This window comes from Pimephales promelas, chromosome 11 (assembly GCF_988280905.1).
Source record: "Pimephales promelas chromosome 11, fPimPro1.hap1.1, whole genome shotgun sequence".
In the NCBI taxonomy this organism is placed as follows: Eukaryota; Metazoa; Chordata; class Actinopteri; order Cypriniformes; family Leuciscidae; genus Pimephales; species Pimephales promelas.
Window position 1 is genome coordinate 5282501 of NC_142779.1, and position 16113 is coordinate 5298613.

Below are 16113 nucleotides of genomic sequence, written 5' to 3' on the forward strand. Positions count from 1 at the left end.
CCTTTATACTAAGAAATAAGCACTGCGTTTTTTATTAAATATCATATCCCAGGATTCTATACATGTGCTTTGTCTGTATAAAACAATGTAATTGCTGTCTGATGTTGAAAGAATTAATAATACATTTAAATTCAATTCAATTGAAATTGAATTGGAACTAATTAATTGAATTGCAACTAATTAATGTATGAATGCAAATTTGTAACTTTTTTTCAACTTGTGATTTCATTTAGACTGAGAAATAAGAATTGTTTTTCATTAAATGTATTTCATTATCATGTACATGTGTTTCAGCTGGTTAAAAGAATGCAAATGCCGAACACTGGCGACGTTTACATGCAGCCAATAACCCGTTCAAAACAGGGATATTAGCAATAACCCGGTCGCGAACGGCCATGTAAACACCGGCAAAAACCCGAATATGCTCATATGCCGGATTTTAAAAACCGGGATATTATACCTCTAACCCGAATTTTTGGTCATGTAAACGCGTATCGGCATATCCCCATAGTGATTTGTGTTCTGCGCATGTTCTGGAATCTTGGTCTTTTGAGTAGAGAAACTTCTTGGCGCTTACAAAAATCCGCGTTTAGTAAACCGGAAGTAAACATGACGAGACCAGGCGAGACAGCACAGCATACTTTTGGAGCGAGGTCAGTAACGTTACCAGCATCAAAGCGCAAACAAAGGCGATCGATATCTGCCCTGAACTAATCATTATCTGTGTGCTGCTGTTGTTGTTGTCTTTGGATACAGGAAGAAGAATCGGAAATGTTGCGAATGGAAATATCGAAAGAATCGGAAATATTGCGTCTTAAGGTTGTCCGTACGTCTACACGCTAACCGCGTGTCGCCGTTTACATCGGGATATTGCAATTCCATACAGGAGAAACTCTCTCTGCCCACGCATGCAAACGGGTTATTCCTAATGTTTGATAAACCCGAATAGTGACCTTAACCCGACCATAACCCGAAAATTGGCTGCATGTAAACATAGTCAATGTTGAGAGATGCACAGACTCAGGTAATTCACACACGCTCAATCTCTCTCTCTCTCTCTCTCTCTCTCTAACTGCATGAATGACTGTATTAATCAACTTGCTCAAGCCTCTGTTACTAGCTCTAAAATGACATTTTGGAATTAGCAATGGAGGCTTGGGATCAGATGCGCAAGTAATTAGTGCAACACACAAGGACAAAACCTGACCCATGTCTTGAAATACATCATCTCGGTAACTGTAGTATAACGGAATAATTGGCTCTGGTCCATTGAATTCTTCAAAAATAATGTACACACAAGGTGTAACAGCCCTGGGTGTGCATTATTTTCTTATAATTCAACATCCAGTCATCAATTACTTCTTATATAGTTATCTCTGAAGCTCATTTGAATTGGTTTCAGTTCATTTGACATGATTATGCCTGCATGCAAGAACATTAACTGTGAAGTCAGTGACTGACCGGACAGCCATGGAGAGACGGATAGACAGCATGTTGGAGGGGGTAAAAGTTAGAGAGAGTGAAAGTGAGAGCTTGTGCTTTATTGAGGGCCTGCAGGAACGTTTATGACATTAGGACTGCACCGGGCTCCCGCGACCAGCATAAATATTTACACGTTGTCTCTGTGCCTGTGTTTGCAGTGCCTTTGAATGAAGATAGAGACCTTGGGCAGAGAATCGCTGCATAAAAGATAGTTTTGGGAAAACAGTGGCATCTTAGTTCTCTCTTTCAATCCTGAGCATGAGCCCCGAAACACATGAATTCTCCATGTGGAGCACAACCTCTCAGTGAGATTTCTCTGCATCAGGAACCAATCATGTCATGTGCCACAACATAGCTCTCCAGCAACGCTTTGAGCCGCCTCATCTAATGCAAGCAAGATCATGCGAGTAAAAAAAAAAGAAAGATAAAAAGGAAATGAGGGAGAGAAAATTTGGTGCAAAAGTCAAATTTCCATAAATTGTGCAGCCCTAGTTTCCTTGGTTTTGCAAAGCTGTTCTGAATGGTATTTAGTGCATTGCTTTGCATTTACTAAGGTGCTGTATTCTCTCGCCCACATCCTTTTATAGTTATCCTCGCTCTCTTTCTCTGTGGTGTTGTCAGGTCTTTGGCTTCATGTGAACATTGTTTTAGAAAGTGTTTTTTTTCCCCCATCTTTTCTTTGTCTTTCTTTCTTTCAGTTCTATTCTGAGCTTCTCTGAATAGTGATAATCACCCTTTAGACCTCAACGAATCAGCCGTAATCAAAACCATCAGCGTTCACTGCACTGCACTGACGTTTTATTGATTGTAAATCAAGAGAACTTTACAGTCAAGCTATTCACGCACATAGACACACACACACCCAAATGAGTCTAAGAAACGCACAAACTGTGTAATAATGTCATCAGAATTAGATCTGTTATTAAATTCATGTCGTCATTTTTTCCCCAGATGGGTTTTAATGACATCTCTTGATTCCTTCATTAGATCAACATGTCAGGCAATGGGTGAGTACCGCATTGAGCTGGATCTTCACGTGTGTGTGTGTGTGCCACTATAGCAACAGAGTTTCATAATACTGATCGATAAGAATCTGCCTGTCTCTTTTGCTCTCTATTTCTATTCTCTTAAAAAAATAACAATAATATAATTAAAAAACTCACGTGTCTGTGACTCACATAGTGGTTTGGTCTTGTTTTGTCTGCTGCGGACCTGTTCTGTCCATAGTGTAGGGTACTGAGCGATGATGTCTAAAACACACACGCAAATGCACAAAACATTAGTTCTGTTCCAAACCCTACACTCAATAATCTTCTTGACTCAATTTTAAAGAAGGCTTTATGCCAAAAACATTCAATATTAAGATAAATGTCTTAAATGATTGCGTAATACTTTCATGTTTATTTAAACAAAAATCTATTGATAAAGTAGGTTTATAAGCTGTTTAAAGCGATAGTTTACTTTGAAATTAATTTTTGGTGTGTTTTAGCTTACCTCAAGGGCATCCAAGATGTATGTGTCTGTTTCCGCAGTATTTTCAATTTTGATTTTTTTTTAGGTCAAACCGAACTTGTCTGTCAGTCATATAATGAAGGTCTATGGTCACCACCTAACGAAACGAGCGGTTTGTGTGGCTGTGATTACAAGAGGTAAAACGGATATAAATACTGTTCGTTTTCTCACACAAACTGCTCGTTTCGTGTCTTAGGCCATCAATGTGTACTTGCATATACGAGTCATTAAATCATGTTTAACTTCTCTGTGCATGCTCTTTGAGGTGGTGACCATAGACCTCCATTATATGACTGATAGACAAGAACGGTTTGACCTAAACATATCAAAATTGAAACTACTACAGAAACAAAGACACCTACATCTTGGATGCCCTTGAGGTAAGCTAAAACATACCAAAAATTAATTTCAAAGTGAACTATTCCTTTAATTCATAAAATTTCATTCAAATTAAAAACAAATGAAAACAACATTAAACCATAAAATGATCCCTAAAAGATTCTATATATGAAGTGCCCGACACAACCCTTTTTCTAAGAGTGTATTGTTTCTCCCGTGACACTCACCTTCCTCATCATTGGACGGCTGGGATTCCACTGCTAAAACCGTTGAAGGATCTGCGTTTAGAATGGAGAAGATTTGCAAGGAAACTACAATTACGAGTGTCAGCTAGACAGTCACATCACATCAGCTATGATGAAGCATTTGCACATTGCCCGGTCAGGACAGATTAGAGAGATGAAGAAACATAATAAAACAGAGAAGAAAGATAAAGAGTCGAAGGAGGTTTAGTGGTTATAACTGAATCACTGAAAGAAAAACACAGTTTAGACATTTTAATCTCTTTGCTTGGGACGATTAAAACGCCTTTATCAAAACAAAAAGCAGTGTAATTCAAATACAAAATTCTGTAAATGCTTTAATTTGTTAAATAAATACAAACCACATCCAAAATGAACACTCCTAGCACCAAATGCGAGTAAAAAAATGAGTAAAAAACAAGTTTGCCAGTAACTTTAGGATGACCTGCAACATAATCAACCTAATACATGGCTTTTTAAGAAATATGCTTTGAAAAATAGTTTATCTAGGAAGTATTTTCCCCTTCTGAACTTTTTATGGCAATATATCCTCACATCCCAGACAGCACAACATAGTATCTGGTACATGGATTCAACAGGCTGAATCTGGGCCGACACTATGTATATGAAGACTTCAGAATGGAAAAGCCTCTAAGTCCGTCTAAAGTTTTAGTTTAATATTAACGTTATTATCAGGCTCTTATGTGTAGGTAGACCGCAGATGCTAATTGGCCTACATCCGTTAAACTAGTACAGTATCTGATGCTTCAAGTGTCGTAAATATTATTTCATTCAAGACAATATTATATTCATAAGAACGAATAATGATAGACAATAATAAATAGCAATAATGTATTTTTAAATAAATAATAATGCAAAACACATTTTCATGACTGGTAAGAAATATTTATGTCTGGTCAATTCTCTCTGCATGGCAAAACATTAACGTTGGACCCTGTATGCAGGAAAAAACATGTTTTTGTTTAGTTCAGACTTTATTGATCTGAACAACAGGCATGCAAGAATACACGCCAACACACACGAGTGGACGTATCAGACATGGATGACTGTTAGACGCTTCGGCCACAGGAATCCTAAATGCTGAGGGCCGCAGGTGTGGTTAACCACCATTAACTCATCAGAGGCCAGAAGACAAACTTTCTCTACTAGCGTCCTTGGGAAACAGTTGGGGAACTTGGGGAACAGTCACTGCCAGCACTCTGATGAAGTGATAAAGTATTATGAGGTCCGACCCTGTTATTTATATGACTCTAAAATTTCAGTGTAGCTCAACACATCAATGATTTTCTATGTTTTTGTGGCTTTTTGCCTTTTTATTTCATAGGACGGCCCAGCAGCAACAGGAAATGGTGGGAAAGAGGAGAAAGCGTGGGATCGGGAAATGACCCAAGACACGAAACCAGGTCATCATGGTGTTATGTGCACTACTGACCTGGCCGCACCTCTGACAATGGATCTGTTCCAAACCTTAGTAAGCTGCCTTATGATATATTATACCTTATGAGTGACTGATTTGGGCTCTACATTAACAAAATAACGTTTTTGATCAACATAATTGATTTCAATAGAGTTTGGCATCAGCAGTTAAAGGGTTAGTTCACCCCAAAATGAAAATGATCACTGGTTTCCAGTAACGGCTGTAAGCAAATCTAGTTCTGGCAGAAGAGTGATCCAACGCATGACGTAGACTGTAGGAGTAGCATCAGCTTAGATGAGAGTAGACGCCTCTCGCGATTCAAACAAATAGGGCTGGACAACAAACTCAAGCTCCTCCCACATTTCTCTTTCAAAATTCTCATTTTAGTCTTAAAGGAGTAGTTCCCTTTCAAATGAAAATTAGCCCATGATTTACTCACCCTCAAGCCATCCTAGGTGTATCTGACTGAATCTGAATACAATCTGGCTGGAAGCTAGAATTTTACTTTGTAATGTGTTAAATATGAGTATTTGTCTTACACAAACTCATCGTTTTGCTTCAGAAGGCCTTTATTAACCCCCTGGAGCCGGCGTTTGGAGTTGATGGATGCACGTTTCTGAGCTTCAATCTGTTGGTTGCCATCCACTGCCATTATAAAGTTTGGAAGAGCCAGGATATGATTGTATTCGTTCTGAAAGAAGAAAGTCATATACTCCTAAGATGGCTTGAGGGTGAGTAAATCATGGGCGTATTTTCATTAGGGCCCGAGCACTAACAGTGCGAGGACCCTATTGAAACTGTTAGGATTATTTATTTATTTATTATTATTTTTTTTTTTGCTGCAAAGTAGGCGCCATTTTCGGGGCCACAACATGCTCAAAAACTCACCAAATTTGGCACTCTTGTCAGGACTGGTGAAAAATTACGTATATTGTGGGTTTCGCGGATGGGCGGGGCAAAATGGCTCGCTAGCGCCACCTAGAAAATTGGAAATAATTAGCCCCTCGTCCACGTTCAACCTACATGCACGAAATTTGGTAGGGACATGTATCATATCAAGACGCACAAAAAAGCCTCAAGAAGCCATACGCTAAACTCGACAGGAAGTCCGCTATTTTGAATTTGGCGACCGATTTGGGAAGATTTACACACTCCGTACTTTAACGAACTCCTCCTAGCTATTTAGTCGGATCAACTTCAAATTTCTGCTGTACGTTCTAAAGGCATTGACGATGTAAAGTTGTGCTATCTGCGTGTTTTCGTCGATGGGTGTGTCCGTGGCGTCGATGATTCGCCATGAAACAGGAAGTTGTAGTAACTTGGCTGTAAATGCCCAGATCTGCACGAAATTTAACACGTTTGACAAGAGTCCCGCCCTGAACAAATCTACATGCCGACATTCACCCACAGTCATAGCGCCACCTCCTGGCAACAGGAAGTGACCTTTAACGAAGCAGCGTAGCAAATGCACATCCGCACTGGCTGAGCTGCAGAAAATGCAACACGGCTGCCTCAGACCCCGACGTGCTACAGGTGCGAGGGCCCGCCCATCGCTGCTTGCAGCTTTAATTTTAATTTGAACTAATCCTTTAATTTGTGACCGATGTTTTATTTTGCTTTATCCTCTGCGCATTCACGTTCGTCAATACGCCATGTGCCGGGTCAGAGGTCACTCTTTCACTGGAGCTAGGTTGTTAGCGGAAGCCATTAGTTTGTATTTATTTATTATAAGCTATGGATATTTTTCTTACAAAAATGCATCACTTAACTTCAGAAGGCCTTATTTAACCCCCTAATTTATAAATATTATAATATTTTATTTAATCATGTTTAATAACCTAATATCTAATGGTATATGTGTTCATTTATATTTATTTTTCTCACTTTGCCCCCCATCTCGTCGAGATTTTTGAGGCAGCTCGCTATATTTCCAACAGATTCAGTTGATGTGGAAGTTTGTTAGAAATTTGTTAATTTCTTAGTGATTGTATCATTTTTTTAGCATTATATTACATAACTCCAAGCTAAATACTAACTTGCCTGGTGACTCAATCAAGATCAAGCATGCTGTTTCTAAACACAATTCAATTATTAATTATATTACAGTGCCTTTTTTATAGATAGGTATACCTGGCCAATTTGTAAATGTATATAAAATCATAAATAAATAAAAAATGTAATCATAAACTTTTCAGAATAGGTAAGAAATCCTAGAAAAGATCTTCAACAAAAACCTTCACGTCTCCCACAGCTGGAAAGGACATTCCTCTTAAAACTGAGGGGGAAAGACCAAAAAACAAGGTGATTATCTAGAAATCAGGTGGTCTCTTCTGCTTTATGAAAGGAGGGAAATCAGTGGCGTTAGTTATGCATGAAAAGGTCTTCATCTGGAAAGAAGAGAAATGACGTCCAGGTGAAGTGGTTAATGTTCACTGCGGTACTATGACAAAACCGTGAAGCCCTTCGATTTGGTTTTAACGACTGTGAAGGCAAAGGCTGTTATTACATCGTCTCTTTGTTTAACGACTCCAACATACGACCATTTACTTTCAGCCCTGAAGGAACTTCAGCACTCCCAATTCACACAATATTGGAATGGCAAGCCGTAACTTGCAGTACACACACACACACACACACACACACATTAAAACAAAGCTGCCAGTACAGATTGTCCAACATGAAAGTCTTCACCATATCAAAAGGAATCATTGAGGATATTTACCTGATTTTCCTGGATCCTTGGGATTTACTTTACCATTCTTAGAGCCTGTAAATTAGCAGGACAATCACAGGTTACTCACACTAACATTTTAGCAAATCTACACCTAGAATTGTGTGCGATCTAACTGTAATAGAAACTTATGCCGCTTATCAAGTGTTCCAGGAACGGTTGATTTTATTTTTGAAAAGTGACTTACGTTTTTAATTATCTCTTAAGCTCTACAGGGGAACATGATAATGTTATGGAGAGACCGCAGGGGGTAAAAGCCATATGACACTATCTTGGAGTAAAAGAGCAAGAATGTTTGAGCTCGGCTGTTTCGCTTGCCAAACGCGCATTTGTTTTGTGATGCTCCCCCAGACCTAACTGATTAAGCTGTTGCATGTGCAATTAAATCTAATTGGTCCTTTTCTAGTGAAGTTGTGGTTGGTGTACAAAGCCAAGCCAACGATGTTATGATCCAGGAACTCATGGCCTGCAGTGATAGAGTTTCAGTTTTGTGCGTTCAATGGTTCTATGGCATGTGGCTTTGGTTATTGTGGTATTGTTATGCTGAAAAGTTTATTTAGATTAGGATTAGCTCTGTTCTGGCATTGCTCTCACTGTCTTAGACATCACATTTCCAGCTTGTGTAAGGAGCTCTGGGTGCCTTAGTCTGTTGATTTATATTCACCAAATTTCATGTGCCAAAACATCAAGATCGTGTCATCAAGTTTGGAATCTCTTTGGAATATTATTGATGCTGTGAAAATCTCTTTTGCAAACAAAGAAAACGTGATTGAAGATACGCAGAGGTGATGTATTGTACCTTGGCATTGGGGTTTCTTATTGGCTACTGCTGAGCCACTGATGGGTCTGCCACTGGGCGTTACACACCAGCAATAACCAGTGTAGCTGTGGCACTGAACCTGTTAATTAAATACAGAAGAAAATAGAAAGATGAAAAAAACAGAGAGTGGCAGGAAAAACTAAGACATTTTACAATGGAACCCTTAGAGGTACAAAATCCTACACTATCTACTTCAAGGTTTCTTGAACAATAAACAATTAACATGTCATACATCTGTACATCCATCCATCCATCCATCCATCCATCCAACTGTCTGTCTGTCTGTCTGTCTGTCCATCTATCTATCTATCTATCTGTCTGTCTGTCTGTCTGTCTGTCTGTCTGTCTGTCTATCTATCTATCTATCTGTCCATCTATCTATCTATCTATCTATCTATCTATCTATCTATCTATCTATCTATCTATCTATCTATCTATCTATCTATCTATCTATCTATCTATCTATCTATCTATCTATCTATCTATCTATCTATCTATCTATCTATCTATCTATCTATCTATCCATCCATCCATCCATCCATCCATCCATCCATCCATCCATCCATCCATCCATCCATCCATCCATCCATCCATCCATCCATCCATCCATCCATCCATCCATCCATCCATCCATCCATCCATCCATCCATCCATCCATCCATCCATCCATCCATCCATCCATCCATCCATCCATCCATCCATCCATCCATCCATCTGTCCATATGTCTGTCCAACCGTCCATCTATCTATCTTTCTATCTATCTATCTGTCTGTCTGTCTGTCTGTCTATCTATCTATCTATCTATCTATCTATCTATCTGTCTGTCTGTCTGTCTGTCTGTCTGTCTGTCTGTCTGTCTGTCCGTCCGTCCGTCCGTCCGTCCATCTATCTATCTATCTATCTATCTATGGATCTATCTATCTATGGATCTATCTATGGATCTATCTATGGATCTATCTATGGATCTATCTATCAATCGATCTATCTATCTATCTATCTATCTATCTATCTATCTATCTATCTATCTATCTATCTATCTATCTATCTATCTATCTATCTATCTATCTATCTATCTATCTGTCCATATGTCTGTCTGTCTGTCTGTCTGTCTGTCTGTCTGTCTGTCTGTCTATCTATCTATCTATCTATCTATCTATCTGTCTGTCTGTCTGTCTGTCTGTCTATCTATCTATCTATCGATCTATCTATGGATCTATCTATGGATCTATCTATCAATCGATCTATCTATCTGTCTATCTATCTATCTATCTATCTATCTATCTATCTATCTATCTATCTATCTATCTATCTATCTATCTATCTATCTATCTATCTATCTATCTATCTATCTATCTATCTATCTATCTATCTATCTATCTATCTATCTATCTATCTATCTATCTATCTGTCCATATGTCTGTCCATATGTCTGTCCAACCGTCCATCTATCTGTCTGTCTGTCTGTCTGTCTGTCTGTCTGTCTGTCTGTCTGTCTGTCTGTCTGTCTGTCTGTCTATCTATCTATCTATCTATCTATCTATCTATCATCTGTCCTCACTGGATGTCTTACCTCACTGTAGGTTCCGTCAGGGTTGCAGACAGGTACAAACACCTGTGGGAAGACTTTCTTAGCTTGCTGCTCTGTGTATTTCTTCTCTGCCACACACCTGGATGTATCTGGAGACATGAAACAGGTAAATCCAGCAAGTTAGTGTTAATGTTAAGTTAATATAATCAGGTGGGATGAGGTGAGACATGAAAAAACAGTCGAGTCCATTAAAATTTTTTTTAATACAAATAAAATATTTTGTATATCTGAAAATTAAGATGCAAAATTCTTGTAAGTAAAAAAAAAATGGCAAAAATAATTAACGTGCATGTCTGAATTTGGTCTCAAATGGTTTCACTTTATTTTAAGATGTCTGTGCTACAGTGTAATTACACATTTAAGAACTGAGTAATAGTAATTAACTACATGTACTTACTCTAGGGTTAATTGCATGTAACTATGCATAATTTATAGTTATACTTTTATTATTATTATATTATTATTATTATGGTTATTAACTATATTTAACTTGGAATAAGGACACTGTCAAATAAAGTGTTTCCGTAATTTTTTGTAAATGGAAAATTCTTCCTATCCACTTTCATACAATCATCATCATTCAGGACTTCTACTTGAGCCAATTTAAAAATGCAGGACTGCTTTTTGAGACCTTGAAAAGTACTATAAACTTGATGATTCATTTGTTCACAAACTCTCTCCATCCTCTTTTCTATATACTGTATAACCTTAACCTTTATTTCCCATCATTCCACTTTAAACACACGGTCACTATTCAGCTCATCGTGTCAGTGTAATACAGAAAACAGAAAGTCCACAGAGTGTGAGTGCATTAAATTCAATCCGACAGGCGAGTCCCCCGGCGTCCTCTCTCTCTGACTGATGTGGCACTGGTGTTTTTTTTGTTTTTTTTTTTTGAAGGAAAAGGAAAGAATGGAAATGGCGAAAGAAAATGAAGCAGGAAACATAAGACTTGGTTTCTTTTGCAGTGACATGTGACCTCTTAGAATACGGAATAATTCAAGATGTTTCGGTAGTGTTGGATCCGTGTGTGTGGTTGGGAACTGGATCAACAGTCCTTCTGGAGTCATTAGTATCTCTATGCCAGTCCAGTGGTGAAAGGATCAGGAATATCTCTGTGTTGAGTCTTTGTGAGGTGATAGTGTCCAGCAGGTGGTAAAGTATCTGTAAATGTGTGTGTATGTAATTTGAATTTCAGTCTCCATTGGGAAAATCATTAAAGCACGTTTTGTCTGGGATGGCATGAGAGGGCGAAAAGAAAGGCATTGAAAAAAACGTGAGTAAGGCAATCCCAGAATGTTTTGCAAGTAATTTAAATGCCAGCCTAGAAATATATGTGGATTGTGGATACTGTATCCATTAACTAAAATATAGTTCAGTCTATTTAAACTTGGTTATTTTATGCAATATTTGTGTGTATTATGTATTTTATTGCTTATTAGAGTATCATGGCATTTGCTTATAGAAATGGATGGATGCTGGAAAATGTGTTAAGTAAATATGTTAACTAAAAGAGGATGGACGCTGATCGCTGAGTGTTTCCAGAGTGGAAAAAAGTAAAAATAGGTCAGAGCAAACGAAAAGCTTCAAAAGCTGTATTTTTATGCCTTGGAACAATTATTATTTATGCATTTAACATGTATTATACATATATAACTTCTTTTTCCAATCAAATCGTTTTCATTCACTCTCTTTTTAGTGGAATTTAATTTTCCTCTCTCTCTCTCTCACGTACACCGTTTTTAATCCCAATGTAAGAATGACACATTGTGCTTACTAGTAGGGAAAGAAAGAGTGAACGGGAGACAGAGAGAAAGAAAAAGAAAAGATAAAGGGCACGAGAGTCTTCCGGCCGAGCCTAATACAATGAGAGTGTTTGAGAGCTAGCTGACCTTTGACCTCTGTGGGTACTGACAGTGTTTTGTCAGTCTCTCATACAGATGACCACCGATCTTCCACAAATATGAATGCACCACTGTACATTTATTTTTACATGGACAAGATCCCCATCAAGATCTTCACGTTTCAAAGTTGTCGAAAAGCACACATTTTATATTTAGTTCAAATTGGCCGGTCATAAATACTGCTATATATTTCCTATTAAATTCCCAGTTCGAATATAGTGATTTTAGAGACAACATAACCTGGCATGTGCAATCAACAGGAAATGAATACACCGTCTAACTTGCTTTTATCCATCCGGTTTTGATTGAATAGTGAATGTTATGTGGCCTTGGTTGCATCATGAAATGTAAGTTAAAACATTTTTAATGGACATTTTATATTATGATTATATTATAAATTTGATTTTAAACAAACTTTTTTTTTCTAATTTAGGATGCTCTGATACGTGAAATAAGGAGAGGTCTGCATCAATCGTGTCGCCTCGGTTCAGGTAGCTTTGTTGTTAAAAATTGCTGTTAGTGTGAACGCCTTTTTAAAAGTGCAATTCGAAAGATCATAGAGGATAATGTGTTGTACTCTATAAAATCCCACTCTGTCTCGTCAAAGAATCATTTATCCCTTGATGGATTTAACCCTGCTCGCCTCGACCCTGGCCCACAAAGGGTATCAGGCCAACCAGCAGCAGCTCGAGCATGATTGGTGAACTCTAACCTTTGCATTGGCCTCGGATGACCTCCAGCTGAGGGTCGCGGCACTTTGCGCGGAGAAACTCGCAGCGGGAACTGAAGGTCCGTCCGTCCGATGCGCACAGCGGCTTGCGAGGAGCCCCGGAACAATCCGTATTGCATTCTTTATCCTGCTCCACACGCAGAAACTGTAAAGACAGACGGAGCAAAATGTGATTCTTTAATAAGTGTAAAAATACATAGCATACAATATTGGGTAAAGTAACAAATGCTATTTAAATAAACTTTTTTTATATTTAACAATATATTTTAATATTTAAACTAATATTTAGATTTTATTTTAAATTGTTTTAAAAATTATACAGAAATATAATTTTATAATAACTTTAACATAACGTATTTAGATAAATTATTAATAATATATTATATATAATTATTTTTATTAGGGCTGTCAAAATTATTTTGTTAAAGGAGTAGTTCGCTTTTAAAAAAACTTTTGCTGATAATTTACTCTCCCCCATGTCATCCAAGATATCCATGTCATTCTTTCTTCAGTTGAAAAGAAATTAAGGTTTTTGATGAAAACATTCCAGGATTTTCTCCATATAATGGACTTCAATGGGAACCAAACGGTTCAAGGTCCAAAAGACACTTTTAGTGCAAACTGTTCAAAGGGCTTTAAATGATTCCAGATGATGAATAAGGGTCTTTTCAAGCGAAACGATCGCTCATTTAAAAAAAAAAAAGTTTAAGTTTTATAAGCTCAAATGGTCGTCTCGCTCTGTTCTGTGATGCACGTTCGTGACACTCCTGTTCGAACTCGTTTATCAAACTGAACGAATCTTTTTTCGTGTCATTTGGTTCATTCAACGAACGAAATGACAAGTTGACTCGGGAAAAGATTCATTCATTTTGATGAACGAGCTTGAATAGGAGAGTCACGAACGCGCATCACAGAACAGAGCAAGGCGAGCATTTGAGCTTATAAAACTTAAACTTTGTTATTTTTTTCATTTATTTTTTTAAATGAGCGATCTTTTCAATAGATAAGACCCTTATTCATCGTCTGGTGTCATTTAAAACCCTTTGAACATTTTGCACTGAAAGTGTCTTTTGGACCTTGAACCGTTTGGTTCCCATTGAAGTCCATTATATGGAGAAAATCCTGGAATGTTTTCATCAAAAACCTTAATTTTTTTTCGACTGAAGAAAGATTGACCTGGACATCTTGGATGACATGGGGGTGAGTAAATTATCAGCAAAAGTTTTTTTTTTTAAAAGTGAACTACTCCTTTAAGTCAATACATGCCATCATTTTTTTCAGTTTTATGCCTTACAAATATTTAATACAATTAGCACAGCTTTTTTTATAGCGTTACATTAGGATCATTCATTAAAGCGCTATTAAACCATTCAAGAGCCAATAAGACGAAATAAAAAATTCTAAATCTGTATTATTATTTTTTCTCTGAGCTTGTTGTAATCTCCAAGAAGAATACATATGATGATCCTAAAGAAAGTATTTTAAAATGCACAAAAATTCTGTGCAAACAAATACATTTCAAGTATTAGTAACACTTTATTTTGATGAACTTTCTGTTACTATAACTTTTAGTACTTCTTTTAACTTTTGCAACTGCATGTCAACTTCCTCTAACTCTAACCCTCTCTAATGAGAGTTAGTAGACATGTAGGTGCAACTTACTTAAAGTCAACAGAACGTGTTAAAAGTACCAATTATGAAAGTGAAACCCAATTATTATATTATGTTATATTGTTATGATGTGTTTTTGGTGAGCTCATGTTAGTTGCCAGTGAAGGGCTTGGCATCTTTTGAGCTCCTCACACTGTTCCATTGTTCCATCACATTCATTTAGTGATTAATACACAAGTGCAAACAAAACACACACAGACAAAAAGCCTTCACACACCCCTCCACGTCTCCCATGTCAAGTCTTGTTTATGAATGAGGGATTGTGGGAGAAAGGCAGAGGTGCTGACGGGCTCTTGTGCAGATCTGTCTGTCACTCTCACACCTGCACAGGTACGACCACAAACAACTCGCACACTCACAGTGATTGAATACTGTGTATTTTGCTCTTTGTGCGCCAATGCACGTTCATTGACACTGCAAACATCACCTCATTGACAAATTCAGGAAATCGACTTGCTTTGTGTCAGGACATTATCTGCACAGGTGTGTGTTTAATGTTTGGATGAGTTATAATCGGTCATCCTGTAGAGAAATAACTTGAAAAGGTTTTCACACACACACAGACAAACTCACCTGTGGCCAATAAATCAGCCGCGAGGAACTTCGAAAGCAAATCAAAGTAGTGTTGAAAGGAAACAGATTCTTCATATAAAGCGGATGGGTAGGTTCATTACCCACTCAAAAATTAGCACTGGCTGACATCCTACAAATGACTTTCTTTCTCTCTCTCTGTGAGAGAGTGTGTGTGTGTGTGTGTGAGGGAAGTCTGCACCTGGAAGATGGTTTCAGAGGGGGTTTGAGGATCAGCCCTTTGCCCCTGGCGATGGGAGACAGCTCTGCTGTCATCTCTGATCGTAAATCTAGAGTTGATGTGTGTGTGTGTGTGTGTGTGTGTGTGTGTATGGGCCAAAGAAGCTGGTTCAGGCTTTTCGGAAAAGGTGTTTTAGGAGTACTGAGACAAAACTGACCTTTTTTTACTTCATTTTGCTAATGAGTTAATGGTTATTAAACCCTTCTCTTCTGAATGCCCTTGTATATGTGTGTTCCTATAGAGGAAGGTTGTTTTGCTCAGAGGTTTGTCTTTCATAGCTTAGGAGACTAAATTAAGATCTTGGTGATGTTTTGTAAAGGTACTGTATGAACAATTTGTCTCAGATGTTTCTTCGAAAATTTCTACAAGAACAACATTATATATATATATATATATATATAGAATCAATGTGGATTGCAGATCAGATCATTTGAGCTCATTATGAATTATATATATATATATATATATATATATTAGGGCTGTCAAACGATTAATCGCATCCGAAATAAAAGTTTGTTTACATAATATATGTGGGTGCACTGTGTATAATTACAATATAAATACTTGTATAGAAATAGTTTCATGTATATACTGTAAATAGATTTATATATAATTTATATCATATATAAATATAAATATTTTATATACAAATAATATTTTTTTCTTAAATATACATGCATGTGTGTGTGTATATATATATATATATATTAAATAATTATACACAGTGCACCCACATATATTATGTAAACACAAACTTTAATTTTGGATGCGATTAATCGTTTGGCAGCCCTAATATATATATATATATATTTAAATATATATTGATTCCCTCAAAATACTTCTC

General features: G+C 37.3%; 1 protein-coding gene across 4 annotated transcripts in view; it reads right to left on the minus strand.

Moving 5' to 3' along the window:
* smoc2 (SPARC related modular calcium binding 2) overlaps positions 1-16113 on the minus strand; it is a 40864-nt gene that overhangs the window by 13129 nt on the left and 11622 nt on the right. Inside the window, exons 2-7 of one of the 4 annotated variants that reach the window (XM_039654153.2) lie at positions 12770-12932; positions 10136-10242; positions 8544-8643; positions 7736-7780; positions 3561-3611; positions 2661-2732 (exon numbers count right to left, since the gene is read on the minus strand). In XM_039654153.2, coding sequence (XP_039510087.1) covers positions 2661-2732; positions 3561-3611; positions 7736-7780; positions 8544-8643; positions 10136-10242; positions 12770-12932 — 538 coding nt within the window. Of the gene's footprint in view, positions 1-2645; positions 2733-3560; positions 3645-7735; positions 7781-8543; positions 8644-10135; positions 10243-12769; positions 12933-16113 lie in introns of all 4 variants that reach the window. The other 3 variants (XM_039654152.2, XM_039654151.2, XM_039654150.2) reach the window with 3 other exon arrangements.